The 24,875-nt window shown below is 38.3% G+C and overlaps 1 protein-coding gene across 2 annotated transcripts in view; it reads right to left on the bottom strand.

Annotated features, from left to right (window-relative positions):
• The window catches only part of TWSG1 (twisted gastrulation BMP signaling modulator 1), a 74,485-nt gene that overhangs the window by 23,124 nt on the left and 26,486 nt on the right, over nt 1–24,875 (bottom strand). For both annotated transcript variants that reach the window (XM_043558291.1, XM_043558292.1), the window contains exon 3: nt 14,605–14,704. In XM_043558291.1, coding sequence (XP_043414226.1) covers nt 14,605–14,704 — 100 coding nt within the window. The remainder of the gene's footprint in view (nt 1–14,604; nt 14,705–24,875) is intronic.

Raw genomic sequence — 24,875 nt, forward strand, 5'->3', positions numbered from 1 at the left:
GCCCTTAGCAACATTTTTCTAGATACGTCTCCTGAGGCAAGGGAGACGAAAGCAAAAACAAACTAGTGGGACTACACCAAAATAAAAAGATCTTACCCAGCAAAGGAAGCCATCAACAAAAAGGCAATCTAGTGAATGGGAGAAGATATATAAATAATATAACTGATAAGGGGTTGATATCCAAAATATATAAAGAACTTATACAACTCAACACCTAAAAAACAAATAATCCAGTTTAAAAATGGGCAGAAGACTTGAAGAGACATTTTTCCAAAGAAGACATACAAATGGCCAAGACACAAGAAAAGATGCTGAACATCACTAATCATGAGGGAAATGGAAATGAAAACCACAATGAGATATCACTTCCCACTAGTCAGAATGGCTACTATCAAAAAGACAAGGGGCACCTGAGTAGTTCAGCTGGTTAAGTGTCCGACTTCAGCTGAGGTCATGATCTCATAGTTCGTGAGTTCGAGCCCCACGTCGGGCTGTGTGCTGACCGCTCAGAGCCTGGAGCCTGCTTCAGCTTCTGTGTCTCCCTCTATCTCTGCCCCTCCCTTCCTCATGCTCTGTGTCTGTCTCTCAAAAATAAATAATAAACATTCAAAAAAAATTCAAAAAAAAAAAAGAGCAAGGTGTTTAAAAAAAAAAAAGACAAAAGGGGCACCTGTGTGGCTCAGTCAGTTAAGCATTTGACTCTTGATTTCGGCTCAGGTTTTTTATGATCTCATGGTTCATGAGATCAAGCCCCACGTCACATTATGTCTCTCTCTCCCTCTCTCTCTGCCCCTCTCCTGCTTGCATGTGCATACTCTCTCTCTCTCTCAAAATAAATAAATAAATAAAGACAATAAGTAAATAAAAAAAAGACAAGAAATAACAAGTATTGGCAAGGATGTGGAGAAAAGGGAACCTTCATGCACTGTTGCTGGGAATGTAAATTGATGCAGCCACTGTTGGAAACAGTATGGAGGTTACTAAAAAAATTAAAATTTTATTTTATTTTATTTTATTTTATTTTATTTTATTTTATTTTATTTTATTTTATTTTATTTTATTTTATTTTATTTTTGGGACAGAGAGAGACAGAGCATGAACGGGGGAGGGGCAGAGAGAGAGGGAGACACAGAATCGGAAACAGGCTCCAGGCTCTGAGCCATCAGCCCAGAGCCTGACGCGGGGCTCGAACTCACGGACCTCGAGATCGTGACCTGGCTGAAGTCGGACGCTTAACTGACTGCGCCACCCAGGTGCCCCAAAAAATTAAAATCGGAAATGCTATATGATCCAGTAATCCCACTTACCGGATCAAAGAAAATGAAAACACTAATTCAAAAAGACACGTGCACCCCTATGTTTATTGCAGCATTATTTACAATAGGCACAATATAGAAGCAACCCAAGTGTCTACTGGTAGGTGAATGGATGAAGAAGAGTATTACATATACACAACAGAATATTAGCCATAAAAATGAATTGCAACATACTTGGACCTAGATGCTATTATGCTAAGTAAAATAAGTCAGAGAAAGACAAATACCATATGATTTCACTTATATGTGGAATCTAAAAATCAAACAAACAGACAAAAAAAATCAACAACAGACTCATAAACACATAGAACAAACTGATGGTTACCAGAAGGGAGGAGGACGGAGGGATGGGCAAAAATGGGGGAAGGGGAGTGGTAGGTACAGGCTTCCAGTTATCGAATGAACACGTCACAAAAGGACGAATGATACAGCATAGGAAATATAGTCAATGGTATTTTAATAGCACTGTATGGTGACAGATGGTAGCTACACTTGTGGGGAACAGAGCTTAATGTACAGAGTTGTCAAATCACTATTTGTACACTGAAACTAATGTAACACTGTGCATCAACTACGCCTCAATAAAAAGTAAGTAAACAAAAATTAAAACAAAAACACGATAACATAGGGTAGGGACCTAAAGTCATTTATTTTCAACCAAGGCACTTTGTGCTGTACTCTAACTTTATTCATGTCTTCCTGAACTAGGAATATAATTTGACCGTACCTAAAAATAACTAAAAATGGAGTACCTAGGTAGCTCAGTAGGTTAAGCATCCGACTCTTGGTTTCAACTCAGGTCATGATCTCATGGTTTGTGAAACTGAGCATTAGACTCCATGCTAACGGCATGGAACCTGCTTGGGATTCTCTCTCTCCCTCTCTTTCTCAGCCGCTCCTACACTCTGTCTCTCAAAACAAATGAACAAAAATAACTAAAAAACCCCAATTTCCTATACTAGTATTTTGGTTGAACTCTTAGCACATATATGTTCTTTAATATTAGAAAGTAACATGCTGGTATGAAGCAAAAGAGAAATCTGTGTGGTAGCCAATGAGTACACCTAGATCTGATCTGAGCTACAAAAGTCACAGTTATAGGTGCTGGGCTGGCTCACTTGATTAAGTCTCCGACTTTGGCTCAGATCATGATCTTGCAGTCTGTGGGTTCAAGCCCCATGTTAAGCCCTGCACTCACAGCTCAGAGCCTGGAGCCTGCTTTGGTTTCTAGATCTTCTCTCTCTCTCTGCCCTCCCCCTACCTGTACTCTGTTTCTCTCTCCTTCCCTCTCTCAAAAATAAACATTAAAAAAATTTTTTAAATAAAAAAAGGCACAGTCATAACAAAAAGCGTGGATGCCCCAAAAGGGAGAGGCCAAGACCCAGTGAAGTTAGTACTAGAACTGTGGCCGTGAATTCAAAGTCAGAGTTCAAGGAATTCATAAGGCAAATAAAGGAGCAGAATTACAGAAGAAACATGTGATCTACAGGGTGGCAGAGCCTATCTTAAGGCTCAAGGTTGTGTTCCAAGTATCAAGTGCATAGCTGTCTAATCTTGTTTTCCTGGGTTTTGCAGGTGCTGCCTCTTACCTAACAGGTCCCACCTTCTTTTGCAGTTCTCTTAGGCTTTTCTCTCACCTGGGTGAGATGTGGTATCTCTGAAATAGCGTGGCATTTATCTTTCAACAAGTTTTTGTTGGTAAGCAGTTTTTCAGCAGGCTTCCCAGCCTCGTCTTGGAACATATATTTTTTTTGTTTTTATTTTTGTTTTTTTGAGAGAGAGAGAAAGATTGTGAGGAGAGGGGCAGAAGGAGAGAGAGAGAGAGAGAGAAGAGAGAGAGAGAGAGGAGAGAGAGAGAGAGAGAGGAGAGAGAGAGAGAGAGAGAGAGAGAGAGAGAGAGAGGAGAGAGAGAGAGGAGAGACAGAATCCCAAGCAGGCTCTTTGTCCAGCATGGAGCCCTATCTCAAGACCTTGAGATCATGACCTAAGGTGAAATCAAGAGTTGGACGCTTAACTGACTGAGCCACGCAGGCATCCTTTGTTTTTTTGTTTGTTTGTTTGTTTGTTTTGCATATAATACTTTCATTAAGTACTGAAAGTGGCCTCAGTATCAGAAAGAATCTAGTGTTTCCAAACCAACATTATCAAAACAGTGCATCACTGAATTCCAGTGTTCCATGAGACATATTTAGTATCTCACTTGTTTAAAGTGTTCAAAAAGGGGCACCTGGGTGGCTCGGTCAGTGAAGCATCCAACTTTTTTTTTCTTTTTAATGTTTATTTTGAGAGAGAGACACACAGAGTGTGAACTGGGGAGGGACAGAGAGAGAAAGACACAGAATCCAAAGCAGGCTCCAGGCTCTGAGCTGTCAGCACAGAGCCAACTCAGGGCTCGAGCCCATGAACCATGACCTGAGACAAAGTCTGACACTTAACCAACTGAGCTACCCAGGTGCCCCTGTGTCCAACTTGATTTTGGCTGAGGTCATGATCTCACAATTCATGGGATTGGGCCCGTGTGGGAGGCTTTGATAGCATGGAGCCTAATTGGGATTCTCTCTCTCTCTCCCCTCTCTGCCCCTCCCCTACTTATGTGCTTTGTCTTTCTCTCTCAAAATAAATAAATAAACTAAAAAAAAAGTGTTCAAAAATGAAAAAGCTGATGGTTGCTATGTTTTTTCTTCACTGGTGAAAGTTACTCATTTTTTCTTATAATTTAACATTGGCCATGAATTCAATTTTTAAATGCACATCAAACACGGCTCAAAGTTAAAATTTCTTAAAGTAGTGTGAAAATTAATAAAAGAAAACTTCACATTTTAGTCAGGAGGCCAGAAAGGAGAGCTCTCACACCAAACCACTCCTTACAGCCCGTGGCAATCCCTATAAGAAGAAGCCTATACTTTGCTACCCCAGAAGGAGGAAGGTTTTCTTCTCCCAGATTTCTTCTCCCATTTCTTCGCCCAGATAATGAGAGACTGTCTCAACTCAGCCAGTGAGAAGCCACTGCACTTTCAACTCTTAGTTTACTCCAGCAGACTTTTTGTTTACAAGAGTACCCCCAACTCCTCCCTGTCCTCCATACAAGAGTGTTCCTCTCCTTTGTTCTCCAGACTTGCCTATGGTTTTGCTGTAGCTTGCATGTCCCAAATTGCAATTCTCTGCTATTCCCAAATAAACCTCTTTTTGCTTGCAAAAAAAAAAAAAAAAAAAAAGATAATTTTACTTTTAAGGTTTAAGTAAAGAGTCTATTAAATTACACATCATTTAATAATTTTCTAAAATGCATTTTAAACCACTATGTGATACTATATGATTCCATTTATGTGAAATTATAGAACAATAGTTAGGCCCGCTTGTTTTTGCTGCACATTATTCTAAAAGTACAGGCTAATGCCAAATCCAGAATATAAAATAAAGCATTTCATTTACACAAAACTGAATATTGTCAATGGTCTGTTTCTGTACTTTAGGGCAAAAAAACCCATAAAACAAAAAACAAAAAAAACTCAGGGAAAACAAAAAGTAGCCTAATTAATGAAGTCAGCGTTCTTTGTGTTTAATATATTAATAACTTTCAGGAGAATCAGTTTTCTTTCTTTTTTTTTTTTAACGCTTATTTATTTTTGAAACAGAGAGAGACAGAGCATGAACAGGGGAGGGTCAGAGAGAGGGAGACACAGAACCTGAAACAGGCTCCAGGCTCTGAGCCATCAGCACAGAGCCCGATGCGGGGCTCGAACTCACAGACCGCGAGATCATGATCTGAGCCGAAGTTGGCTGCTCAACCGACTGAGCCACCCAGGCACCCCAAGAATCAGTTTTCAAGAGCTAAGCCTGTTTGGGAAGTCTCTTGCACGTCGAAAGGGAAGAAAAGAATCCTCTTATCAACTGTAGTGTGTACACGTGTACACTTGAAATTAATTTACTCTGGGTAGAAGAACGACGGATGGATGCCGAGCCTTCATAGATATTAAGATATGTACAAGGCCTCTATAAATACAACAATGTGGTTTTCTCCAATTTTTTTAAAGATTTTATTTTTAAGTAATCTTTCCACCCAACATGAGGCTCAAACTCACAACACCAAGAGTCATATGCGCTACTGACTGGGCCAGCCAGGTGCCCCAAACCAGTGTGGTTTTGATGCACGAACAGACACAGAGATGGATGGCATAGCAGAGAAAACCCAGAAATAAAGAAAGTGCATATGATAAAGGTGGCATCTTAAACCAGTGGGAGAGAGCCTTTTAAATAGCTTTATGCCTTTATAAATAATATTTAAATAAATAGTGGTAGTTATTTGAAAAAGAAAAAAACTGGATCCATAGTTCATACATAAACCAGGGTGAATTCCAAATGTATTAGACAGCTGGATGTAGATAAACAAATAAAACCATACAAGTATTATCTGGGAGTACAGGGAAATCCTGATTATGACTCAAAATCTAGAAACAAACACTGATAGAGTTGACAACATAAAATAAAAAACGTTTCAGGATAAAAAATAACAAAGAAAGTCAAAATACAAATGATCAGCTGTGAAACAAAATTATAATTTATAACACAGATGTTGGGGTTATATACCGAATATATTTTTAAGCTTCTAAATAATGAACAAAAATACCAATAATCTAGTAGCAAAATGGGCAAAAGATATGAACAAACAATGCACAAAAAAAATAAATATAAATCATCCTTAAGCATATGAATAGATGCTCAATCTCACCAGTAATAGGAGATAGTGAAATTTTAAAAATATACCATTTCTTACCTATCAAATTAATAAAAATCCAAAACTTTGGTAACAATAGCAGCAAAAGTTTGACAACATAAGCCTTTGGTAATGTTGTAAGGGAACAGGTGTTCTGTTATATTGCCTTCACGAGAAACCAAATGTTACAGCTCTTTTGGAGGAGAATTTGACAATATCTAGCAATATTACATTGACTTGACTACACAAGATTATTCATTATAGTGTTGTTTGTAATGGTAAAAGATTAGAAATAACCCAATGTCCATCTATCAACAAATGAGTACATAAAATGTTGGGGTTCTATGTAGGTAGCCAAAACAATATTAATATGAAAGAAGTTCCAGGATATTCAATTAAATGAAAAAACAGGGGTGCCTGGATGGCTATTTGGCTAAGTGTCTGACTCTTGATTTTGGCTCAGGGCTTGATCTGTTGGTTCCTGAGTTTGAGCTCCACATAGGGCTCTGCCCTGACAGCAGGGATTCTCTCTCTAGCCCCCTCTCTGCTCTTCCCACATGCTCTCTCATTCTCACTCTCTATTTCAAAACAAACAAACAAACAAACTTAAAAAAAAATTTTTTTTAACGTTTATTTATTTTTGAGACAGAGAGAGACAGAGCATGAACAGGGGAGGGGCAGAGAGAGAGGGAGACACAGAATCTGAAACAGGCTCCAGGCTCTGAGCTGTCAGCACAGAGCCCGACGTGGGGCTCGAACTCACGGACTGTGAGATCATGACCTGAGCCGAAGTCGGACGCTTAACCGACCGAGCCACCCAGGCGCCCCAAACAAACAAACTTTTAAAAAATGAAAAAACAAGTGGGGCGCCAGGGTGGCTCAGTCGGTTAAGCATCCAACTTCAGCTCAGGTCATGATCTCACAGTTTGTGAGTTCAAGCCCCGCATCAGGCTCTGTGTTGACAGCTCGGAGCCTGGAGCCTGCTTCGGATTCTGTGTCTCCTTCTCTCTCTGCCCCTCCCCAACTTGTGCTCTGTCTCTCAAAAATAAATGTAAAAAAAATAAATTAATTAATAAAAAGAAAGAAAAAAGCATGAAGCATAATGTTTTATGTAACAAATGAATATTTTGTTTAACAAAATATGAATGCCTATGAAGGTTTTAAAAAAATGGTTATAGATAGGATGAAACCATCCATCCCAATTTCCTTGCGCCAATTCGAGTCAATTCAAGTTCAGGTTTATCCTATTGTCCTAGTTTAATTCTCAAAAATATCCTAGTTTCTAGGTTTTGATTGAAGGGTGCATGGGTGGCTCAGTTGGGTAAGTGTCTGACTCTTGATTTCAACTCAGGTCATAATCTTGGGATTGGTGAAATTGAGCCCCACACGGGGTTGTGCACTGACAGGACCCTGCTTGGGATTCTTTCTTTCCCTCCCTCCCTCTCTCTCTCTCAAAATAAACTTTAAAAAATATTGTCCTAATTTGGATAAAAAATTATGTGGTCACCTTGTCTATAGTTGAGGGAAGGAATAGAGTGGAGGTGACAGAGATGGAAATGAGCCGTTTTGCCACTGTTATATACATTTGTCTTTCTAATTGTGTAAATATTTTACATAATCAAAGCACAAAAAAATTCAAAAAAGGAAATAAACAGAGGCACCTGGGTGGCTCAATCAGTTAAACCCCTGACTCAGGTCATGATCTCACAGTTCATGCATTCGAGTCCCACATCAAGGTCTGTGCTGACAGTGTGGAGCCTGCTCAGGATTCTCTCTCTCTCCCTCTCTCTGCTCTCTCTCTCTAAAATAAATAAATAAACCTTAAAAAAAGAAAATAAATAATCTCTAAAAACTGAAAACAAATTAACGCAAATGAACCTAACTTTATATCAAATTGGTCACATAACCACTCACAGAAAATTACTCTGACTTTGGAAGACAGTATTTGGGCTTACATTCTCAGTGTATATGCAAGGACAAAGCAATCTTAACTGCCACTTAATAGTCTTGTTGATGTATTATAAGTCATTCTATTAATGTTGTCAGAAACCAAAAATTTCAGCGTGGAAGAGTTACAGATGTAAAATCAAAAGAAGATCCTGTCACCTTAAATTTGAATTGGCAATATTACTACAAACTCAAAAAGGTTTTCCCTTGTAGCTATTTATTAGCTCTGCCCATGAAAAAGGACTAGTAAAAAGCCAGTAGTAGCAAGAAGTAGTCCTGTTGCCAAGACTATGGTCTCTACCTACCATTTTCTTCTATTGGAAACCAAAGCCCCCCAGGGAAATGGCTAATTCCATAAGTGAGGCAGAGAATGTATAACATGAGCCTGGGACAGCCTGTCTGAAGCTAACAAAAAGGACAGAAACCATATCAGAAGGACTCAAGAACCAAGTTGAAGAGGTTCCTACTAATCAAAGATGAGACAATATGAGCAAAAAGAATAATGACAGCAACTGATTAAAACACTAAAAATATTAGAAAAGTCATGAGTTTACAATGATGCTTAAAACATCCCCATCCCTACAAAACCTACCAAAAAGCAAAGCCAAAATGTATTAAATGCTATTGGAATTTGCTAGCGCATGAAGTCAATACTCTAAAAATGAACAAAGATGGAGAATTACATATTTATTTCACATTTTACTTATATATCTTTTATTTCAGGGTAACCAAAGGACTGTAGTAAATGTAAGAAAGTTCTATACAGAATAATTCCAGCTAATAAATGCAGAAGGAAAGATAATAATAGAAGGTCATTATTTAATGAAACTGATAATGGCAAAGGTTATCTATCAGTTTGAAGGGTGAAACTACAAAGTGAAAGCCTGATGGAAAACTTCCCACAAAAGGATCAGATTTTCACCATCTGAACCCACCAATTGTTTTGAACATCACTAAAAGCAGGACAACCAGATATTATGGAGTATAATTTACCACTGTATTCCACCCTCCTTAACTGAGCCTGAATCTAATCAGTCTTTAGATCTAATCTTCAATCTATAGGAAATAGGACAAAAAAAACAAGTTAAATAAATATGAGAGGCAATCAGTCAAATCCAAAATGTGATATATTTTCCTTCATAACTCACTAGTTTCTTCAACAAGTCAATGGAATTTTAAAAATTATTGTTATTGTTTTAGTTTATTTATTTATTTATTTTTTTTATTTTATTTTTTTTAACTCTTCAACGTTTATTTATTTTTGGGACAGAGAGAGACAGAGCATGAACAGGGGAGGGGCAGAGAGAGAGGGAGACACAGAATCAGAAACAGGCTCCAGGCTCTGAGCCATCAGCCCAGAGCCCGACGCGGGGCTCGAACTCACAGACCGCGAGATCGTGACCTGGCTGAAGTCGGACGCTTAACCGACTGCGCCACCCAGGTGCCCCAAGTTTTAGTTTATTTTTTGAGAGAGAGAGAGAGTGAGTGAGTAGGGGAGGAGCAGAGAGAGGGGGAGAGAGAGAATCCCAAGCTGCCTTCACACTGTCAGTTCAGAGCCCAGTGTGGGGCTCGAATTCATGAACCATGAGATCATGACCTGAGCTGAAATCAGGAGTTGGAGGTTTAACTGACTGAGCCACCTAGGCACTCCAGTCAATAGAACTTTAAAAAGTGATGATGAGGGAAGGAAGAATTATTTTACAATACCTAACAAACCTGTTTAGAAACATAAGAAACTCGACAGCTTACTACAGTAAGAGGACTATGGACCTTGAGTCGACTAAAACAACTATAAACAACATTTAGTCAATTAGGGCAATCTGAATATGGACTGGGTATTAGGTGTTAAGGAAGTATTTGCTGGTTATTGTAGATGTGGTAATGACGTTGTATTGTGTAAGAAAAAAAATTTTTTTTGAGATGAATAGCTAAGGTACTTTGGAGATGTAGTGAAATCACTTCATAATAGTCCAACAAAAAAAAAGGTGGGGGGGGTCCAACAGATGAAGGAATGGATGAAACCAGTATGGCTGCCAAAGCTAGGGAGCAGGTACACAGAAGTTCATTGCACTCTCTATTTTTCTGTGTATTTGGAAAAGTAAAAACAAAACAAACACTAAAACAAAACAAAACAAAAGCTGTAGGTAGGGATCTATGATACTCAAACCACAGGATTTGGGGAATGTGTTGAACAGCAAGGATGAAAATGAGTTGTGGTGGTTACCCTTAAGGCAACTTAATAGAAAATCCAGAAAGAGAAACAAATTCTTTTATACAAGGTTGCTGGAGAGAGCCTGCTAGACAAAGTATGTGCTAAAGGTCCACAGAATGAGACTCTAAGGGAAGGCTGCACTCTAATTTGGGTCCTCTCAGAGGCCTGTGCCTCACCCATGAAAAGTATGGGGAGTGTTTCAGTTAAGAAGGGAGAAGCGGCCACAGGTTTACAGAGGACGTCACAAGAGCCTAGTGTGGAAGAGAACTGCCTGTAAGGAAGAGAATACTGCTGTACAAAAAAAACTAGAATATGGAAATGTTCTAGAGAGCAGAAAGATTAACTGATTTTTATTTTAAATTTTTTAAGTTTATTTGTTTATTTGGGGGAGAGGGGCAGAGAGAGAGGGAGAAAGAATCTCAAGCAGGCTCTGCACTATCCTGTTGTGGGACTTGAACCCACGATCATGAGAACATGACCTGAGCTGAAATCAAGAGTCAGAAGCCCAAATGACCGAGCCACCTAGGCACCCCAAGATTAACTGAATTTTAAAGGAAAGGTTAAGTTATGTTATGAACTCAAGGTTCAAAACTAGTTATTAAATCCTTAGGCGTAAATATTACATGTTTTTAAATGGGAACTAGCCCAGAAGCATACCAGTTGCTTCTAGAATTGTAGAGATATGACTGTGTATAAGTACTCTTTCTCAGTAGAAGAATTACAGAACTCTTTTCCTAGAAAAGAGGCTCTTCATATTAGTGTCTAAATGAATGGAGGTGCCTGGCTGGGTCAGTTGGTGGAGCACGAGACTTTTTTTTTTTAAGTGTCTATTTATTTATTTTTGAGAAAGAGAGAGAGAACAAGCAGGGAGGGGCAGAGAGAGGGAGCCACAGAATCTGAAGCAGGCTTCAGGCCCTGAACTGTCAAGCACTGAGCCTGATTTGGGATTCGAACTCACAAATTGCGAGATTATGACCTGAGCCGAAGCTGGACCCTTTACTGACTGTGCCACCCAGGTGCCCCAAAGCATGAGACTCTTGATCTCCAGGTTGGGTGTGAAAAAAATCTTTTAAAACAAGATTAATGGCACTGTTACCATTGTGTGATGTGTAAAACACACACAACACACATATACACACACATAATATTTCAGGCAATGCTAAAAGTGTACTTGTGTATTTAGTATCCATGTTAAATTAAATGCTTATATATGTATTTAGGGGTTAAAGGAGTTGTTTTCTCTTTTCTACTTTCATTGTACATTAAATAAACTTACATTTAACGTCCTAAAATAATTCAAAGCTCCTTTTTTCCCCCTAACAAAATTTAAAAAATTATGACCATCAAGGACATAAACTGTCCATCTTGGGAGAATAATGCAGTAAGAACTCGTTTATCTGACAGTCGTAAAACACTGGAGTACCTTCTATGTACCAGACACTATACTAGCTGTTAGAGATACCAAGATGAATCTAAGATGACAGAAGAAAAGACACCTCTGCCCCAGTTCTCTCAGAATTCACTACAAAACAATAAGGAAAAACAAGAAAGTGAAACACTAACTCCATCTTGGAGGAACCTACAAGTTCAATGTAGGTTCAATGTAGGTTCCTTGGAGGAACCTATGAGTTCAATGTACAAGTTCAATGTGGCGGAGTAAGCAGTCTCCCTCACAGGCAGGTATGTGGACACCACAAAATTCTAGGAAGACTCAGGAGTTGCAGACAAACAAGTAAGGCAGAAGCAAGCTTATTCTGAGAATAGTTATGCCTCCAAATTGGTCCCTGCCTCTCTTTTCCCACAACTGTAGAAGATGAGACAGTTTATTCCCTAGAGAAATTAAAGCAATGAGGCCTTGGACTGGGAATACCAAAAATTGTAGAGGGTGGAGATGAGGGTGGAAAGAAAAGAAAAGAAAAGAAAAGAAAAGAAAAGAAAAGAAAAGAAAAGAAAAGAAAAGAGAGAAAGTAAACTATAGCATGCTTTCTGAATACTGACATCACCCCTCAGGACCCCAGAATATTTGAAGCCATATCACCCAGTCCTACCCCAGACAAGACACTCAAAGATTCTTCCCTGAAAAGCTGTATGATCCCAAAGAGAAAAATCTATAGATCCTCAGGCAGAGGGTTCCTCAGTGAAAAAGACTGCAACCATCTGAGAGGGAGGCAAACTAGATTCCACGCCCTGTCTATGAGCACAAGGCTCCTGATTAGCATTATTAGAGTACCTAACTTATATGTATCAATAGATGGCCAAGGATCAGCAGGCATTTGAGGAAATGGAAACCATGCAAAGAGCAGAAGGGAAAACTTCAACAGCAACTGACCTCCATAATTAACAGTCCCAGAAAGATAAAAAAATATCTTATCTATAACACAAGAAAAATATGCTCCCCAGAAAGGACAAGCAGAGAAGGGCTCTTGGAAATCAAAAATGAAAGCCAAAATTTCAAACACTGATATGAAGTTTAGAAGATTAAGAAATCATTTAGGAAGTATACTTCAATACAAAAAGACAGATAATAGGATTGCCCATTTAATAAATGAGTTTCCATACTATCATGCATCAAACTAGTATGTAACACTAATTTATTCAATGAATTGCTAAAGTAATTACTGATTTAACTAGAAGTAGTGATAAAACTATCCTGGGAAGATAAGAGATACAAGAGCTAAATTATCATCTACCATAATAAGAAGTCAACTAGTAGTTTCTAAATTCAAAGAATCAAGAGAACAGCATAAGGACATTATTTAAAATTATGGAAATAACATAATACCGAAGAGCCAGAAGTTGTTGTCTCTGATGCAAGAGATCAAAGGATTGGGAAGAAGACGCCAGGGGGTTGTTTAAGTACAATGTGCATGTACCTTAGGTATGTGCATACATCCCACTTTGATAAAAATAGAACTTAATTTTATTTTATTTATTTATTTATTTATTTATTTATTTATTTTTTCAACGTTTATTTATTTTTGGGACAGAGAGAGACAGAGCATGAACGGGGGAGGGGCAGAGAGAGAGGGAGACACAGAATCGGAAACAGGCTCCAGGCTCTGAGCCATCAGCCCAGAGCCTGACGCGGGGCTCGAACTCACGGACCGCGAGATCGTGACCTGGTTGAAGTCGGACGTTTAACCGACTGCGCCACCCAGGCGCCCCTAGAACTTAATTTTAAAAGATCAGTATGACACCATCCTTGATCTGAAGGAGTTTATACTGTTGGAAGAGACACGCAAAACAATCATAGTAGCACGCAATACACAACTCAACAGAAGCAGACAATCTGAACAACATAGTGGATCTTATCTCAGTCAAAAAAAGGGTGTTTGGGGGCGCCTGGGTGGCTCAGTCGGTTGAGCGTCTGACTTCGGCTCAGGTCACGATCTCACGATCCATGAGTTTGAGCCCCGCGTCAGGCTCTGGGCTGATGGTTCAGAGCCTGGAGCCTGCTTCCGATTCTGTTGTCTCCCCCTCTCTCTGCCCCTCCCCCATTCATGCTCTGTCTCTCTCTGTCTCAAAAATAAATAAATGTTAAAAATTTTTTTTTTTTTTAAAAAAGGGTGTTTGTGAGACAAGGGGACACCTGAACTGTGGTTTCAGAGGATGGAAAAGGGTTCACTGGTTGGAGAATGATGAATGTTTCCCCTGTCAACAGTCTACACATGTAAGTTTTCTTTCTAAAACACAAGTGATAACATTCCATAAACACACTTTCATACACCTTGCCTTTTTTTTTTTTTCACTTAATACCTCTTGGAGACCATTCCTCAGAAAGCCCTTAAAAAAAGCTTTCAGTTTCTCAAGGATCTTTTACTGAAGTCTTACATAAAAGGAAGATAACCTATTTTTAATATACTAACTCCTAATTTTATCAACGTTTATTTTTATTTTTGGGACAGAGAGAGACAGAGCATGAACGGGGGAGGGGCAGAGAGAGAGGGAGACACAGAATCGGAAACAGGCTCCAGGCTCTGAGCCATCAGCCCAGAGCCTGACGCGGGGCTCGAACTCACAGACCGCGAGATCGTGACCTGGCTGAAGTCGGACGCTTAACCGACTGCGCCACCCAGGTGCCCCACTAACTCCTAATTTTAATTGCAACTACAACACATGCTTCTTATTAAAAATTCAACACTATGAAAAATTAAAAATAAAAAGTAAAAACTTTTCCATTGTTCTTCCATTCGCACTTCCCCAAAATAAGCACTTTGAATTTCCTTCCAGACCTTTTTCTATAAAAATAAAAATGCACATACATGTAAATACTATTGAACTAACGTTCCATGCATCTACTACAGCTTATACTCACACTAGTCTACACACATAAAATACACTTACGTTATTTAAAGTCTCTTAAAGTCAAGGATTCTGTGATGAGAAACTTTAAACTTTACTGCATGTCAACTTACCAACGCAATCACAACACTCATCCCAAAGGGTCCCAAGACATAACATACACTCCTTACAGCAGGAACAATTCCCTTCTCCAGGTCGGCACTGGCAGAGCTCCTGGAAATAAGATAGATGTTCAAACTTAAAATTTCAAACAACCATATTTAAAACTGTTAGTTTTTTGCAACAACCCCCCCATATATGCATTTATACTCATTTACTCTTCACAATTTTTTATTCAAGATCATTAACTGTTTGTAAGAACATAAATATCTACAATGTCAAGTAGATTTATATTTTCTTTTGGATGGATTCAGTGATCTATTTTGGATGCTTTTATCTTATTGTGAAACCAAAGAAAACCTTTTACTTTATAACCCATTACTTTACCCCCTACACTACCTTGAAAAATAGTTCAGTACAAGCACAAAACCTGCTTTTCAGCTATTAGACTCATTGTATAAATTAAATGAATAGCCAGCTTGTAGCAGGAGCTGTGCTTTCTCAATACGTGGAGTCTTTCAAAAACTGCTATTTTTATTGACCTACAACATATTAAAAGAGTGTGCTTGGTGCAGCAGACTATTTAAAAGAAGGCAGCGATTATTTCCTCCCTATGTCCACCCACCCTCTTTGCAATGTAACTTTGCAGCTCTTCCTATCAAAGGACAGTGTCTATTTCCAGACTAGCTTTAATCAGCAGAATTTGGTGGAAATGACATCGTGTGAGTTCTGAGTCTGGGTCTCCATGGCACTGAGTGCTTATACTCCTCCTCTTAGAACTTCTCCCAGCTGCCATGTGTAGCCTGGAAGAAGGCCACACGGGCAAGTTGGTCCATTGGACGCCTTCCTCTCTCATCCAGCCTCCAACCAACCAGCAGCTGACAATGGACATAAGAATGAGACCAGAAAAACCATACAGTTGATATGGGCCCAAATGGCCAACCCACAGAAATAGGAGCTAAACAAATGGTTACTGTTTTAAGCCACTAAACTTTGGAGTCATTTGTCACTCCACAAAAGCTAATTAATACAGCTTGTTTCTCAAATGAAGCTCCCAGGTAATTCCTCTAGCCTCCTTGCCACCAGACAACCACTCCTAAACAAACCCAACGTAAAGAGAATTCTGTAGCCACCATTGCCTACTTAGCTTTCCCCGGCTTATGAGATACCATATACATTTTTATTTTTATTTATTTACTTATTTTTGAGAGAGAGACAGAATGTGAGCAGGGGAGGGGCAGAGAGAGAGGGAGACCCAGAATCCAAAGCAGACTCCAGGCTCTGAGCTGTCAGCACAGAGCCCAATGTGGGGCTCAAACTCACAAACCATGAGATCATGACCTGAGCCAAAGTTGGAAGCTTAACTCACTGAGCTACCCAGGTGCCCCAAAGATACTGTATACATTTTGAAAAAAATTTAACATAGCACATAATATTCATTCCTATTAAATTCATCGTATTACATTTCTAGACTACTAGAGTCACTCCAATGTTCTAGTATGACACGATTTTTTGCACCCTTGATATTTAATTGCTTTTTTCTTCTTCTCTAAAAGTTCCCTAGCTATTTCACAGCATTTTCGGCAGTCGACACTTGTACTATTTTGTAACTAATTAGAAAATTAGATTAGTTTGATCCCGATGTATACCTGTGACCTGATGATACATGCAAGTAGTAGTATTTTAGTTCTTCAAAACTCTGCACAATCAAGCTGAATTCACTTACTGCAGACCTTTGGTAACTTTGTTAAGTCTATTAGAAAGAGAAGGACTAAAAGGGAAGGGACTTCCTGAAAAGTACAGATGCTTCATCATAAAACTGGGATGCTTGATCCAGAAAAGCTCAAACATACTTGGAAATTTAGAAAATCGGAGTTGCCAAAGATCTATTTTGTGACTGGTTTCTCCATAAAAACCTGTCTGTCCTGTCTTTGGAACAAGAGAACATTTTCTGAGTACACATGGTGCTTTTAGGATACTTTTTGTTTTTTAGTTTTAGAAAGCGTGCCACTTAGTCACAAGAAATAAAGCTTCTTTCAAATATTAATTTACATTATACATAGTGTCCCTTTATTCTCTAGTTGCTTGTATTTACATTATCTATTTAACTCAGGAGAAGCAAACTAGAAAGTAACAAATTTATTCACAGAATAAGTCTCTCCTTTTTCTATCTATCGAGGCTTCCAAAGAGCTTATTAAATGAGTTACTGTATATCATGCTAAATAATGCAGAAATGAATGTCAATGCAATGGCATCCAGTCTGAGTCATTCGAGCATTCATTATGCCTTTTTACCATCAGGTATCTGCAAGGTGTTTTAAATTGGAATGAAAGGGTGGTGATACTTTAAGATTACTGGGAACTAATGGAAGGTTAAAACTAAGGCCATTGAAAAGTCGCTTCAACTTGCCTGGATTATGTAGCCCTCAAGATTAAATCTATTTCATGCCCTCTTAATAGATGCTTGTACTTTTACATGTCAGTGTAATGGAATAATGTACTCTAGCAATATGCTTAATAATTTATAATTTACTGATAGAATATAAAGGGAGAGGCTATAGGAAGCTAAGACATGAGAGAAATAACTTGAAGATAAGCTTTATTTCTGCACTACTAAAATAACAAAAGTGCAGGCTAAGACTTTCTTGGTAAAAATTACTGCTAAAACTGGTTGAATGCCAGGTAACAGTATGCCAGCTAATATTTTCCTTTCTTTCCATTTTACTACAGAAACGACTGAAAAATCCTTGCCTTAATAAAACAAACTTACCCACATAAATTAAGACATTTTACAGAGCAAATAGGCCTCAAAACATATCAAAACATCTCTATTCTTCATAGCTCATGTCAGCATTCTTTTCAGGAGACTGAAAACTAAGGAAAATGAGATCACATCCTGAAACCAACCTTTTAGTCAGCATTTGCACCTTTTCAATTTTCAAACAGACAATTTCTTATTTTCCAGGAGAAAATTCCAGGCAAATTTAATATATGGCATTTAGGATCTCAAAAACCTCACTGAAGGTCAAGAGAGCAAACATATATGGAAACCGTTTGCTTTATGACTATTGTTAAGTCAAGAAAAAAATAGCAATGGATTTCCATGTGTAAATCATGCTGAATAACAACCATGTGTGGCTCACCAAGCAATTTATTCCTTCCTAGTCACTTTACGTGTCTTCCAAAATCACATTATTGAATGTTTGGTCATAAACATCTTTGGAAATGTACACTGTAATTTTCTTTACAGCACAAGAAAACTATGGTTAGGATGAATGTTTCTAAAAAAAAAAAAAATGCTTCTAACGTGCTTTGAACCCGAGTATTGGAAATACAAAAGAAAAAAAATCAACTCAGTATGTAACTCTGTGATGAATCAAGGATCACAGAAAACCATTAAAAGTTCCTTTTAAATTAAGCAGTCTCGGGGCGCCTGGGTGGCGCAGTCGGTTAAGCGTCCAACTTTAGCCAGGTCACGATCTCGCGGTCCGTGAATTAGAGCCCCGCGTCAGGCTCTGGGCTGATGGCTCAGAGCCTGGAGCCTGTTTCCGATTCTGTGTCTCCCTCTCTCTCTGCCCCTCCCCGTTCATGCTCTGTCTCTCTCTGTCCCCAAAATAAATAAAAACGTTAAAAAAAAAAATTTTTTTGGGGCGCCTGGGTGGCGCAGTCGGTTAAGCGTCCGACTTCAGCCAGGTCACGATCTCGCGGTCTGTGAGTTCGAGCCCCACGTCAGGCTCTGGGCTGACAGCTCAGAGCCTGGAGCCTGTTTCAAATTCTGTGTCTCCCTCTCTCTCTGCTCCTCCCCCATTCATGCTCTGTCTCTCTCTGTCCCAAAAAATAAATAAACATTGAAAAAAAAAATTTTTTTTAAATAAATTAAGCAGTCTCACTCATTTAAAAAGAAACGTTTAGCTTTAACAGTTTTAGTTATGAAGACATAAATGAATCTTCAGTAACCAGAAAAGCTTTCCCAAAGAGGCTACAGTAAAGATAACAAAGATGCTTTAAGAAAATTTAAGTATTTTGGGGTCACCTGTGTGGCTCAGTTGGTTAAGCATCTGACTTCAGATCAGGGCATGATCTCACTGTTTGTGAGTTCGAGGCCAAGAGGCACATATCCTGCTTGGGATTCTCTGTCTCCTTCTCTTCCTGCCCCCCACTCCCTCAAAACAAATAAATAAACATTTGAAAAAAAGAATTTTTTTAAGTTTATTTACTTGTTTAGAGAGACAGAGTGTGAATGGGGGAGGGGCAGAGACAAAGGGAGACACAGAATCCGAAGCAGGTTCCAGGCTCTGAGCTGTCAGCACAGAGCCCCACGCAGCTCCAACTCACCAACCCTGAGATCATGACCTGACCCTGAGCCAAAGTCTGACGCTTAACTGAGCCACCCAGGTGCCCCAAAAAATTCTTTAAAATATTTTAAGTATTTTTTTAAACTATAAAAGACTGAAAAATATATACTAGAGTAGAAGGAAAAACACCCAAGTTTCACCCACTTTGGCAAATTCCTACACATTTCTAGCAAAATAACGATTGTATGCTCTGCTGATCTAAAAAAATAAGCATTTCCCTCTCGTAAAAATCCGTCAACATAATTTAGTAACTGCATAACAGTATATTCAAAATTCAGAAATAGACCTTAAATCCCGATCCCTTCCACATCTTGTTCACTTTTTTTTTTAATTTAAAATGTGTTGTTTTTAAATGCCTGCCAGGGGGTGCACTGGGGCTGCTCTGCCGCCTGTGGCACCTCCAGAGCCATGCGGCAGCTTGGCCTGGGCCTGGCTCGTCAGACCCAGACACCTTGAATGACCCCACGGGTGGGTCGAGGAGGTTGAGAAGGTCCAGGTCTCATTGTAAACAATGCTCCTAGGAGCCAGTGCACAGGCAGGTGCAGAAGCAGATGTATGTGGTTGGGTACCGCCTCTCCGGGGGTCCCAGTTTCTTATTCTTTATCAAAAGCTTAATCACTATCTTCTATTCTTCTATTATTTTGAAGTCTCTGGTACTTAAGTGGAAAATATGGTTGATTTTTGAGATGTGGAATTTTTCTGTTTGGACTGGGTGTTTATATATTTTACTAACCTTACTTGACCAAACTTGAGTACCACTCAGTTGAATGGAACATGTGATCACAGCCTAACACAAAGTTCACAGAAGTTCAAAATAAAGACTGATTCAGTGCTTCCACTTGTTTACTGCTACTACCTACCCTAAAGTTCCTAAGCAGGTTTTATGTAACACTAACAGGCACTGTGCTAATAATCATTTTATATGCATTATCTCAACTCTCGTAAAGCCCCTTTCAAGGCAGTTATTATCCTCATTTTTTAAATAAGAGTATAAAATTTGTATATCGTTTCCTTAGTAAGAAGCTGAGATTTGACCCCAGTTTTGGTTATTGCTTTTTAAACATTGCAATGAGAAACACAAAGCTTATTTCTTATTAATTTAGCATTTCAATAATTATAGTTATTACTTTCTTAGAGAGAATGAACCCATAATTAAACTTAGATAATCCTTTAGGTTGTTTAATCAAAGGCATTATTATATCTTTCACTCTCTACCCGAATACAATTAGAAGTGCTATTGCCCAAGTTTAATCATTGTTTGTAAAGGTAAAGTAAGTATCACTGGCTAAGAGTTGCAAAACCAGTGAGTTGGAATTTAATACTTAATTCCTTTGTTGCTTCAGCTCGTTAATGACCATATCATCTGCTTGCCTACTCTGCAAGTCTTGGAGAAAGTGTGGATGTTGCTCATGGCACAGATGAGAAGGCTGAGAAGGAATAGGTTAGCAATTCGTCTGAGTTCCCACCACGGGGACACTGACATCAGGTCTTCTGACCAGGCTGTTCTACCGGCACTGCTCTTCCATGCTAGAGTGAGAGTAACATGGGATAAGACCTCTTTTCTCTGCGTGAAGTACTGTGCTAGATGCTAAGTATAGTAATCACATTGCTCAATAAGTTTATGATAGAAAAAAATCAAAACTTCATACTAAAGGGGAAACAGAGATGTATACATTTGGGCTATCCTATATTGACCAGCATGAGTGTTCAGCCAGAATTTGGTAAGCTGCTTGAAAACTTTATATGAAATGAAAATCTGGCAGGATGAAAAGTTTTGGGAAAGAGTCTAATAATTTAAAATGTATTTTATTACCTTTGTATTAGAAAAATCTTGGATATCTCAGAGAATTTCAAATCTTTGAATGCCAGAATTCAGAGATTTTTACACAATTATTCAAGCAAGAGTCAATCAAGTCTACTGTCTATACCATAAAGGTTTTGGTGAGATCTTAAACTCTGTGCAAAATAAACAGGGAGAGAGGGTAGTATTCGTCTAAGACTAGACTTGAAGAGTTAAGTTCATAATTTTATGAACTTCCAATTTTCCAGGCCAGCAGTGAAAGCTAATAACTTGAGGAAGAATCTTGTTTATATTCTGGTGTTGTTACTGATAGATATTTCCATTCTCTAACTGTTGCCAAGATCCATAAATCTATTAGCACTGTTCTTAAAACAGGGAAACATCATCACTGAAAAGAACATGACAGGCATAGACAGGAAATGACCTGGATTTACAGGATCTAGATTTAAGTCCTAACCCACAAACTGTAGCGTGTAATAGTGAGTCTTAGTTTTTCAGTCATAAAAAGGGGATGAGATGGTGGATTTTCCCTTACAGGCTTTGGCATCCAAGTGAGATCTAAGGGCTTTGGTGACCCAGCAGTCCTGCTCCTAGGTATTTGCTCAAGAGAAATTAAAACATACGACCACACAAAGGCCTATAAGTGAAAGTAAATATCTTAGGAAGTCCTAGCCACAGCAATTAGAGAAGAAGAAAAAGAAATAGAAGGCATTCAAATTGGTAAGGAAGAAGTAAAATTTTCACTCTTTACAGATGGCATGCTACTATACATAGAAAACCCTAAAGACTCCACCAAAAACCTGCTCCAACTGATAAATTAATTCAGAAGATGGAAGGATACAAAATAAATATACAGAAATCTGTTACATTTTGATACAGTAATAATGAAGTATAAGAAAGAGAAATTAAGAAAATCATTCCGTTTATAAATGCACCAAAAAGAATAAGATACCTAGGAATAAACTTAACCAAGGAGGTGAAAGACCTATACTCTGAAAACTATAAAACAATGATGAAAGAAATTGAAGATGAGACAAACAAATGGAAACATATCCCATGCTTATGGATTGGGAGAAGAAATATTGTTAAAGTATCCATACTACCCAAAGCAATCTACAAATTTCATGCAATCCCTATCAAAATATCAACAGTATTTTTCACAGAACCAGAACAAATAATCTTAAAATTTGTATGGAACCACAAAAGACCCCAAATAGCCAAAGCAATCTTGAAAAAGAACAAAACTGGAGGTATCACAATCCCAGATTTCACGATACACTACAAAGCTGTAGTAATCAAAACAGTATGTTACTGGCACAAAAACAGACACATAGATCAATAGAACAGAACAGAGAGCCCAGAAATAAGCCCATAATTATTTAGTCAATTAATTTTTGACAAAGAAAGCAAGAATATACAGTGGGAAAAAAACAATTCCTTCAATAAATGGTGCTGGAAAACTGGACAGCTACATGCAAAAGAATGAAAGTAGACCACTTTCTTACACCATATACAAAAATAAGCTCAAAATGGATGAAAGACTTGAATGCAAAACCTAAAACTGTAAAACTCTTAGAAGAGAACATAGGTAGTAATTTCTCTGATATTGGCCAAAGCAACATTTTTCTAGATATGCCTCCTGAAGCAAGGGAAACAAAAGCAAAAACAAACTACCGAGAGTATACCAAAACAAAAAGCTTCTGCACAGCAAAGGAAATCATCAACAAAACAAAAAGGCAACATAGTGAATGGGAGAAGTTTTTTACAAATGACATATGTGATAAAGGGTTAATATCCAACATATATAAAGAACTTACACAACTCAACACCAATAGAGAAATGCAAATCAAAGCCACAATGAGATATCACCTCATACTTGTCAGAATTGCTAAAATCAAAAACACAAGAAACAACATGTGTTGGCAAAGATATGGAGAAAAAGGAACCCTTTTGCCTGTTTGGTGGAAATGCAAACTGGTACAGCCACTGTGGAAAACATTATGGAGGTTATCAAAAAAAAACCCCTACAAGTAGAATTACTACATGATTCGATAATTTCACTACTGGTTATTTACCCAAAGATTACAAAAACACTAATTTGAAAAGATATATGTACCCACTATATTTACTGCAGCATTTAAAAAAATTTTTTTGTAACATTTACTTTTTTCATTATTATTATTTTTTAATGTTTTATTTATTTTTGAGACAGAGAGAGACAGAGCATGAACGGGGGAGGGTTAGAGAGAGAGGGAGACACAGAATCTGAAACAGGCTCCAGGCTCCGAGCTGTCAGCATAGAGCCCAACGCGGGGCTCGAACTCACAAACCACGAGATCATGACCTGAGCCCAAGTCAGTCGCTCAACCAACTGAGCCACCCAGGTGCCCCTAACATTTACTTATTTTTAAGAGACAGAGTGTGAGTAGGGGAAGGGCAGAGAGACAGGGAGACACAGAATCTGAAGCAGGCTCCAGGCTCCAAGCTTTCAGCACAGAACCTGACGCAGGGCTTGAACCCATGAACAATAAGATGAACCCATGAGCCGAAGTCAGACACTTAACTGAGCCACCCAGGCGCCCCAATGCAGCATTATTTACAATAGTCAAGATATGGAAGCAACCCAGGTGTTCACTGATACATGAATTAATAAAGAAGATGCAGTACACACACACACACACACACACACACACACACACACACACACAGTGGAATATTACTCAGGAATAAAAATGAATGAAATCTTGCCATTTGCAACAACATGGATGGTTCTAGAGGATATAATGCTAAGTGAAATACATTAGTCAGAGAAAGACAAATACCATATGATTTCACTCCTACGTGGAATTTAAGAAACAAAACAAATGAACAAAGAAAAAAGAGACAAATCAAAAAACAGACTCAACTATAGAGAACAAACTGATGGTTACCAGAGGGGAGGCAGGTGGGAGGGAATGTGTGATTTAGGTGAAGGGAATTAAGAGTACACTTACCATGATGAGCACTGAGTAATGTGTAGAATTGTTGAATTACTATATTGTACACCTGAAACTAACACTGTATGTTAACTCTAGTGGAATTAAAATTAAAAAATAAAAATAAAAAAATACCCCCCAGCAACATACAAACAAAGCTAATTAAGTAAATGCATAACACTTAAGCATCAGTAATCAACAAAGCTTTTTATAAAATATTTTAATGTTTATTTATTTTTGAGAGAAAGAGAGAGAGCATGAGTGAGGGAGGGGCAGAGAGAGAGGGACACACAGAAACCGAAGCAGGCTCCAGGCTCTAGCTGTCAGCACAGAGCCGATGCAGGGCTCGAACTCATGAATCACAAGATCATTACCTGAGCCAAAGTAGGATGCTTAACTGACTTAGCCACCCAAGCGCCCCAGTAATAACAAAACATTGAATGGTACCTATGCTGATAGTACTTTTACAAACTTTACTTAGAACAAATGGATATTTAAACACAAACACATAAAATAAAACATCCTCAAAAATTAATCTTTATGCAAAAGCATAATTATTATTAGGTTACAATAAATTTGTTTTGATATATTAGCACTATTTAAGGAGGACATCAGACAAACTTTCAAACTTGGCACAGCAGCATCTAATCTGAATCTTATTATCATGGTGCTCTTTATAATTTTGATTGGTACACCTTTCCCTGAAAGTAATATAAACTTAAGTGAAACACTACTGAAAACAGAATTCATTCTTTTAGAGGCTAAATAAACCAGCAAACAAGTTCATGTATATACCTAAATATATCTAACGGCACCCATTTCTTATATAAACATGGTCACAAAATTGTAATCCTACTTACTTTAAAAGTGCCCCAATGCACATCTTTAAAATAATCCAGATGGGGTGAAATGAGACTGGACTGGCTACATGTGGATCACTGTTGAAGCTGATTGATAAGCAAACTGGGTACGGGGGTATTTTACTATACTCCCTGTTTTGTGCATATTTGAAAATTTCCAAGGGTCTCAATGAGATCCTCATCTTTGTTTTAATATAATAATTCAACAGGTGAAAAAGCCAATGAAAATAAATTTTAGTTTACTTTTGCAGCTACTCTAACTGCATTAAACATTTGAAGGGAGAGAATGACTTA

This window comes from Prionailurus bengalensis, chromosome D3, assembly GCF_016509475.1.
Source record: "Prionailurus bengalensis isolate Pbe53 chromosome D3, Fcat_Pben_1.1_paternal_pri, whole genome shotgun sequence".
Classification (NCBI taxonomy): domain Eukaryota; kingdom Metazoa; phylum Chordata; class Mammalia; order Carnivora; family Felidae; genus Prionailurus; species Prionailurus bengalensis.